Source organism: Macadamia integrifolia, chromosome 3 (assembly GCF_013358625.1).
Source record: "Macadamia integrifolia cultivar HAES 741 chromosome 3, SCU_Mint_v3, whole genome shotgun sequence".
Lineage (NCBI taxonomy): Eukaryota > Viridiplantae > Streptophyta > Magnoliopsida > Proteales > Proteaceae > Macadamia > Macadamia integrifolia.
In genome coordinates this window covers 29810346-29819981 of record NC_056559.1, presented here as the reverse complement: position 1 = coordinate 29819981, position 9636 = coordinate 29810346, and the positions used below count along the sequence as shown (strand labels likewise).

General features: G+C 36.8%; 1 protein-coding gene across 1 annotated transcript in view; it reads left to right on the top strand.

Moving 5' to 3' along the window:
- The first annotated feature begins 3976 nt into the window (after positions 1-3976).
- Positions 3977-9636, top strand: part of LOC122073641 (5'-adenylylsulfate reductase-like 4) — an 8862-nt gene continuing 3202 nt past the window's right edge. Inside the window, exon 1 of the mRNA XM_042638254.1 lies at positions 3977-4657. Within this exon, the coding sequence (XP_042494188.1) occupies positions 4436-4657 (222 nt within the window). The 5' untranslated portion in view covers positions 3977-4435. The remainder of the gene's footprint in view (positions 4658-9636) is intronic.

Here is a 9636-nt window from a genome sequence, read left to right as displayed (position 1 = left end):
GAGTAAACGAAAATTTTGAGAGGATACCTCAGGTTGAAAAACTTGATTTTCCATATTTTTTTTTTAATAATTTCCAACTATAAATGAATAGTCAAAATATAGACATTTGATTTGTATTTGTATCAATTTACGAGAACTCATATTTGAAAAATTGGTTTTCGAAAAGTATTTGAATCGGTGTGAAAACTAACCAACTAGATGCAGATACAAAGATTTCAATTTCAGATTTCAGACATGATATTCTCCAATTCATCTAGGTCAAATTATAAAAATATGCTAAATAATATTTTATCTATTAAAATACCTTTGTCAAATTTATGGTATATCCTAATTCCTAAGTTGCCAAACAAAAAATTATATAAAGGGGAAGAAAATTTAAAGATATAAGCAAATGCACTTGTGGTCTTGAGAGAGAGAGAGAGAGAGAGAGAGAGAGAGAGAGAGAGGCAACTAATGACTATTGATAGTTTTTCAGGAATAACCTGTTTTAGAACCTAGACCACATACTTTGTTTTTGTAGTTACTATTATGGTACATTACATGGTAAGGTGGGTCTGTTTTTCTTATTTTTTTTCTAAAATGTAGAACACTCAATAGTTCCAAGTCATAACATTATTTTTTTAAATTAATTTCGCTCTGAGTTTCATGATGCATGACTCTAAAAAATAGCCTATAAAAAATTTCATTTGTGGAAATTTCTTCATAAAATATTCAAATAATTTAAATATTATAATATTCCTTGCGAAATTGAAAGAAATTGGAAATTTTCATCATTCAAACCATTATTGAAATTCCTAGTCTAGTTCTTTCTTCTTGCAGAAGACCTAAAGGAAGGGTTGAGGCCTGTGACTAAAAAGAAAAAATAAAAGAAAAGAAAAGGAAAAAACAATAACAAAAACAAAAAGATCAAGGTATAAGAGAAAAATCTTGCAATGTCATAGTTACGTTCTAATAAAAGAGTATTTAATTTTGTAGACGAAAAGGAAAGAGAATCGTCATATATATATATATATATATATTTATTATTATTATTATTATTATTTTGTTATATACAACAACAACAACAATTACAAGTGGCACTTCGCACCTTCTAAATTGTTGCCAGGTTTAATGTCATTGCCATCTTCCATGTTCTCTAGAGCGATGTCTGCACTCGATTAGTCCTTTAGAGAACCCTAAGATACCAGCCAAGCCCATCGGCTAGTCCTTTGGAGAAAACACTCAATTATCCTGAAAAAGTGCTTCAAATAATAAGGGAAACAATGTAATTCTTAACAATAGGTTTCAGATCAAACACCAAGCAAATCATACTGAAATTTTTAAAGCATATAGAAAATGTTCCACCGCCCACATTTTACTAGTCAAAGTTTGTTCTAGCTTTCTGCATCTAGCAATGTCCCATTGTCTAGAATGTAGGAACTTATTCATGGGGCAGTAAAGGATGTGAATTGGAGGACTTGAATTTTGTGCTTATAGGACATATCTGATCCGCCCATTAGGCAAAAGCATCGGCATCATCACTATGCTAGCAAGAGTGGGTCTCCTAAGGGCATAAATCAATGGCTGCAAGAGAAAAACAGTATCAGAATAGCAATAAGAAGATACAAGAGCAATTCAACCATCCAACCGTTTTTTGTTCAACAAATGCATCATCATAAATAAGCTACCAACAAAAGTTATCTTTTGGGTGGAGTCCAAGATGTATAGAAAATGAAAAAACAGCGGGGAGAAATGGGACAGGGGAACACACTAATAGTTGGGCAAAGAGGCATCTCACCTGCTCAAATCATGCATAACCATACCGAGCACCAAGAGCACCATAGGGACCCCCAACCAAACCATAACCAATACGATGCGGATAGGTTGGAAGCAAAACTGCTTTTTGTGAATTCACTCCTCCATCAACCTTTCGATCTGATTGTGGTTTTGCAAGAGAACACTCCAGGAATTGTCCTGTTAATGAGAATAAACACACCATCATTTATAAGGCCACAATTTTTTTCCTTTTCTTTGGTTTGGGTTGGGCAGGGGGAAAGCAGGGAAAATATGAGGGTATCACCATTTATTTCATATTTCTCTGTGTTATTCAGTGCCTTCATGGCACTTGACCTCTCAGCAAAATAAACAAAACCAAATCTGCACTTTTCCTGTCCAAACTTTGCAAGTGGCAGCACTACTTTTGTAATCTCTCCATGGTATTTGAATAGTTTCCTTAGCTTATCCTGTGTTATGTTATTTGGCAAATTCTTCACATATACTACCTTCACCTATATGAAAAACAATAGACTCAACCAACTTGAAGACAAGAACAACGGACTCCTCAGTTAATTGGGAAACAAACCCAATCCCCAAAAGGCAAGAACCAAGAAATTTGACTCCAGTATCTTGGTGATGATGGACTACACGTGGAGGCAGACTGTACAACCATGACAATGAAGTTGAACTTATTTATCTTTCAAAAATTTTTTGTACTTTCTATATATGGGGCTTAAGAGTTTGAGAGGAGAGCGTGAGAGTTCATACTCTATCTCTCTTATTATTATTATTATTATTATTATTATTATTATTATTATTATTGATATTGAGAGTTGAGAAAAATAAGGAAATAAATTTTTTAAAGGTATAAAATATAATATTTTAGAAAGAGTGAGAGAAGATATTTCATAAGAAGGAGACAGAGAGGATGAAAAATAAGATGGTAAAAGAAAGGAGACAAATAAGGATACAAATTTGATATTGAGCCACTCAATTAATATTGAGACAAATAAGGAGATTAATTTTTTTTATTATAAAGAAAATAAAGAAATTATTTTTTAAAAATAAAGGGTACCGAAAAAAAAAAGGAAATTTAAAAAAAAAAGAAAAAAAATAATAATGAGAAAGTTAAGGTATTTAAATAAACAGGAAGGGTAAAATAGTAAAAAAAAGATTAGCTACGAAGCATGAGTACATGCTTTTATATAATAGAATGACAGTATGATAGTATGATATATAATTTTAGATACAACACTTCAAATTTCAATCCTAGAGTAGTAGTTGATCTAATTCTAGCCATTCATCTTTTTGTTTTCTCTTATTTTTATCTTCTAGTTTGATAGCACCGCATGGTTTGGGGGAAGGGGGGGGGGGGACTGCTGCCAAGTTACGAGACTCCTCCATCAATACAGAGATCAATAAGAGCATATAGAGGCATCTAATGCGGGTGGGTTCATTTCACATGGTTGGGGTAGTCATTTCGCTTATATATGAAGTTACCTACTATGGATTTCTTCTGTTGAGTTATGTAAAAAGGGATAAGAGATAAATTCTTGGAATATACCTTCTAGAGGTTGTAATCACCGTACTAACTTTATTTATTCCACTTAATTGATTTATGAATACAAAGGTACGACCTGAGTAAAAACTGACTCAATTCATTTCACTTTTGATTTTGAAGTTACAAAAGAGAAAATGAACGCTCTTAATGAATCAATGGGAGTTGGTACATGGAAATCAACAGGGGATGGATTTTTTGGGTTTTACTAGGGTGAAAGTGTTACTTCATCATCCTCTCTATCTAAGCGTACGGACTGCAAAACTAGCAAGCGGTCATTTCTCCCATAAAAATTATTTAATTTTAATTTATACATATTGTATCATGAACCGAATTAAATCATAATATCAAATAAATAAAAAATAAAAACAGAACCGTACCAATTGACACCCAATAAAGCTAGGTAACACTTAGGTGTGACCGTGCGAGATGGATATTGAAAAATCTATCTTAATGCTTTTTTTGGTCGTGTAGTTTGGTGAATGTTTCAATCGCAATCCAGGCTCTGGATAGGCACAACGTGGATATTTACGTAAAGTATTAGGATTCAGGATCTGATGTCATTCAGATCCGAATCCAACGGTTGAAAAGTGATTGTACTCGTCCGATTTGAAATTCCCAACTCCCCTGTGCATTATGGTCTTGCACGTAAGTGATCAGTCAGCAAAGGTCGAATGCTACAGTACGCAGCAGTGTTAATTGTTCACCCATTCGCCGGCAAGAGGCCACCACCCCACCATCGTTATTCGTTAATTCGTCACTCATGGCCTCTCAAGTCTGAACCGAATCCAACACTAAATAACGACGACGACGTCGACGTCTCTCTGTCTCTCTCTCTAAAATCCAAATTCCGAAAGCTGTGCGTTGGTTGGTGGATTATAATACGTGAAAGTCCGTCACCGGCGCAAGAGCATGAGACCATGAGTCTTCCTCTCCTTTGCCTCTTTCCCTTTATCAGTTATCATCGCCATGACCCATCGGAGCGCCGACGCTAAAATGCGCTGGGTTCTCTCTGCTCCTCCCATCATTTGTCATTTCCTCTCTTCTCTTCTTCCCCTTCTATCTCCTTCCCTTGTCTAGGGTTTTTTCTGGCTTTTCCTCCTCTCGAGTCCCAATCAATCCATGGCGACGAGGCTTTGGCTAACGGGGATCCTTCTTGTACTGGTTTTTCGGTCGGTGACTTGTGCTGAGATTCAGCCTCTTAAGGTTCCGTCGTCGTCGTCATCTGCCGTTTGTCCATTGGCCTCCGTTGTGGAATCGATCTTGCAGTTTCCAGATTTGTGTTGGGATCCAAATTGGCTCTCCAATGGTGCTTTTGGTGGGAATTTCGTCAGTGTTATGGAGGTATTCCTGACCGATTATTCTCCCGTCATTGTATTTTATAATTTGTCTTTTTGTAGCCCCCATTCTTAAATTGCTTGTTGTTCTTCTGTTTGTGTGGGTTTATGTTATGTTATGGAGATCGTTGTTGCTAAACACAAAATTTATGAGGATTCTGTTCTTTCTATTCCTTTTCATCGGTAATGGTTTCCGTGAATTTTCAAAGGTTTTTTTTTTTTGGGGGGGGGGGGTGTGGGGTGGTGGGTATGAGTCGCTTGATTGCAGGAAAGGGCTTCGTGACACATTTCTTTATTAAAATGATTTTGGGTAAATTACTGCAGGTAGGCAATTCTGAGCCCCTTTTTTATTTGGGAGGATGTGGTATAGTGGGGAACGGACTGGGTTCGACGTTGAATTATAATTGACTTGGAGTTTTGTCTGGAATCATCATCGATTGAAAATTTGAATTATTCTATCTAATGCTATTACATGAAAAGGATAGAGGAAAACCCAGGGAGCAAAACAGCAACGATAGCTCCTAAAGCATGTTAAGGTTGATTCCTAATGTTTCTATTAATTGTTAGCAATATAAGACTGAGCTGAGAATCCTTAGAAACAATTTTAGTGTAAGTGTTGGGAATCAGAGAATGGGTTTCAGTAAATGTGTGGAGGCTCTTAAGAAGCAACTTTCCTCACTGAAGCCAAATTTAATGCTATTGGATGCCCAATTGAACAGAAAGGAAACACTAAAATGATTGTGGAAGGAAAGGAAAATAAGAAACAAAAAGGCTAGTTGAGGTCCTCCTTATTATGGCATTGATGGTGTTGTGGTTGTCATCTGTAAGGCATTGGTTCAACTTCTTCTTCTTCATAAGGTATGAGTCAAAACAAAGCTCTTAGAAATTGTGTCACTATATTTTGTTCCTCCTCCTTTTCTGATGCAGATAAATCACAGTTTCGGGCTTATTTTAGTGGAAATAAGCCTTGGGTTGGGTTACACATGTGTTGGGCCTTTGATCCAAGGGGTTTTTTTGTTGTAATAAGTTACTCGAGCCTAAAATTTGGGTAGTTGTTAGGAATACAGGATTTGTTGGGTTATTGGTAGTTCTTTTCTTTTTCAGTTCTTATTTATTATTTTATCTTATTGATAACTGGAATAGGGACTGATGTTAGCAATGCAGCTTATCTCCATCTTATTTACAATCTCTAGAGTCAGTCTTTTAGTAAAATAGATTGTTGTTTTTTTATAATTTTATTTGGGATAAGGTTATCTGTAATCAGTTCTGTTATCCTACTTGGGTTATTTCACATTATAAAAGATGTAAAGGTCATAAGCCTCCTTAACGATTTGAAGTAATACATCAACATAGATTTCCTGCATTTTGTTGTTGTGGATTCAATAGTGTGCTTGGTGGATTCCTATATTCTCTGTTCTACGATCTTTTTTGTACTAGTTTCTAGCTGGATATATCTAGTTTAGGATTAGTCTACATTATTTTCTCTGTAGATTATTGTTGACTGAGTTCTTCGGTGATTCTCAAGCTAAAATTTAATGGGGGTATGATCACTAATTCTTCTCCATTTTGGTGACTGGTGTGTTTTATGTAGAAAGGAGTGGACATAACATTTGAATATTCAGGCCCAATTGGTGAAGACAGCTCCAATTGATCAGTGATGCCCCCCTCCTCTTGAGAATATTGAAATCTGTTCATCACTGAAGTCGAATTGGTCGCTTCAAATGCCATTAGTTGGGTGAACAGACTGATAATGGACATTTGTGGTGCACTAGTTGTAGGAATCTAAACTAAGAATATATGAACATTTTATTTCTCTCTTATATCATGATAGAGTAACTCAGTTAGGGTGGTTAGAGAGTATGTGGGGTCTTATCCTATCGTTCAGTCCATGTTGGCGTAATTTGTGCCTTGCTTTTCTTTGCTATTTTTACTATGTCTTTATGTAGCCTAATCCTTCATGATAAAATCGTCAATTATCCAACACATCCCCCTCCCCCCCAAAAAAAATAAAAATTTAATAATAATAATAATGACAAAAAGTTTGTTTCAGTAGCAGATGTTTTTGTGAGGTCTAGAGTTGAAGTTATGTCAAGTTTGGAGGGCATCTTTGATCTTTCCAAGTATACTTTCTATGGATTTTGGCACATGTTTATCCATGCATCTTCATTTGTATTTTAGCTTCTTTACTTTAGTAAAGCTTCACCTAATTGAGAAGAGAGAGAAATCACTGTTAAGAAATCCAGGAAAATTGTAAAGAGGCTAGAGGAGCTAAATGCTATATGAATATTTAAGAGGCTTTGCCAGAACTTGCTCAGTAAGTAGGGAGTTGAGATTTGTTACTAAAATAGGGTGGGTTAGTCTGTAGAGTATGTAAAGTCTTCATTATAGGCAAACTGGGAATGTGCTTCCTGAATTTTGGACCCACTGGGAGGATGAGGGAATCTGAGCAAAATTTGCTCATATTTGAAGATGACATTGTACTCATCTCTCTCTCAATCTCGAACCCCTAAATGTTAATAATGATTTTTTGGTTGTTTGTAGATTGCTTACTAAAGAATTTAATGTAGGAGTAGATTATAAGAAACTAACCCCCACAATTTATAAACCCCAAACAAGACAAATAGGGCCAGGAAACAAGGGAACAAGACCATCAAATAAGCCCCCAAGGATACAATAGCAATGCAAGAGCAAAACCAGCCCAAAACCCAACCCGATAGGAGAGAGGAAGGCCTCCAATATGGCTAGAGAGAGAGAGGTGCGGTCAGATCTGTAGGACTCCAATTGAGCTGCACTCTTGGGTGTAGGTAGCCCCTAGGGAGTGTACAAAAACCTAAAAAATTGAGACTTTTGACGGACAGTTGATGAGATATTTACCTTATTGATTTTCAGACCTAGGAGAGAGAATCTGAAGATTTCTACAACAGCAACTAGGTGATCTGAATAGCTTCAAGAACAGGATTGAGTAATCCTATCATGCCTTCTAAACAACCCTTAACAGTAGCTCCTTGATCCGATTCATAATAGAGGAGAAGAGAGAGATTGCATAAAGAAAAGGGAGGGAGAAGAAGAATCACACAGCCCTCAGGCTCTCAAACATTCAAAACTCAATTCATCTTTTTTCAAATCTGTCTAATTAGAGTACATTAGCTCCTTTACATAAAGAGGGCAGACTAGCAGTCATGGCCTAACTAGGAGTTAGACTCCAAGTAGGACTAGACATTACATAATAGGAGTTGGACTCCATATAGGATTAGGACTAGAACTCCAACATGGAGTAGAATTAATTAACTAATCATTCATTAATAGGGAAATCTAAACTGACTAGAACTGAAATAAGAAAGGAAATAGACTCAAAACAGGACTCTATGTAAGCTAATGAATTAAATCTCGTTTTTCTACTTTCTACCTATATTTTAGGCCCATTAAAGTGGCCAATTACAAAGAAAACCCATAGGAACCAAGGCCCAACACTTCATAACCCAATCCAAGGCTTATTTACAATAAAATAAGCCCATTAAGTGACTTATCTACATCAACTCTCCCTCTCTTAGAAAAAATTCGTCCTCAAATTTTTTAGAGTGTGAGGGTGATTATATCATAGTGCATGTCTCTCTTCAAGCTGTAGAAAAATCCAGGTAGCTCTTTGATAATAAGAATGTAGTCTAGAATGTGAGGAGCTCGATCTTTAAGATACTTTAATGGGGTGATGAACTCTACATGCTCAGATTCAACAACCTTAGATGTATCCATGGGATCCTCCGCGTGAATGCCTTCAACCACTGTGTTCTTGACCTCCACAATTTCAATCTCAGGCTCCTTAAGATCTTCCTCTTGACTGTTCACAGTCATCACAGTTGTTGTAGTGTCAAGTTCCTCAATCTCAACCTTATTGTCCACTGTGACAACCTCGTTGCTTTTGAATTCTTCCACATGAGTCTCGTTGATGGGAACATCAATGACTAGCTCTTCCTTGACAATAGGAATTGCTGGAATTTCTGACATTAACCTCAACTTTTGAATTTAGTTCATTGGTTGGAGGGGTCTTCTGTTGTTGCTCCTTTATAATTTATTGCTACATAATGGTCACATGGTCAAACAATTCCTTCATGCTTTTGTCACCTGCGGGTGGCTTTTGGGGGCTTGTAGATGAATTCTGATGGGAATCCTATGAAGAGAAGAGCTTTCTTTGGATATATGCAGGGAGGTATTGTGTCGCTAATTCGTACTTCATCTCTTCCTGAGTCCTAGGCTCATGTCCTCGAACTCGGAGTCACTTTTCATGGGCTCTCCACCATTCTCTAGCACAACCAATCAACCGGAAGCAAACAAATTGAAGCTTTCGTGTCTTTGTCAAGTTATAGTCGTCAAAATATTCCTTCGGAGAATTTAGCTAATCAAGTATGTAGAATGTATCCCTTTGTCCAACAAAGTAACGAACTTTTGGAACCATCTATGGTTAGGCTCTGATTCTACTTAATGTAGGAGAAGATTACAATAAACTAACCGTCACAATTTATAAACCCCAAACAAGTCAAATAGGGCCAGGAAACAAGGGAATAAGACCATCAAATAAGCCCCCAAGGATACAATAGCAATGCAAGAGCAAAACTAATCCAAAACCCAACCCGATAGGAGAGAGAAAGGTCTGCAATATGGCTGGAGAGAGAGAGGTGCGGCCAGATCCGTAGGATTCCAATTGAGCTGCACTCTTGGGCGTAGGTAGCCCCTAGGGAGTGTACAAAAACCTAAAAAATTGAGATACTTTTGACGGATGGTTGATGAGATATTTACCTTCTTGATTTTCAGACCTAGGAGAGAGAATCTGAAGATTTCTACAAGAACAGCAACTGGGTGATCTGAACAGCTTCAAGAAGAGGATTGAGTAATCCTCTCGTGCCTTCTAAACAACCCTTAACAGTAGCCTCTTGATCAGATTCATAATAGAGGAGAAGAGAGAGATCGCATAAAGCAAAGGGGGGGGGGGGG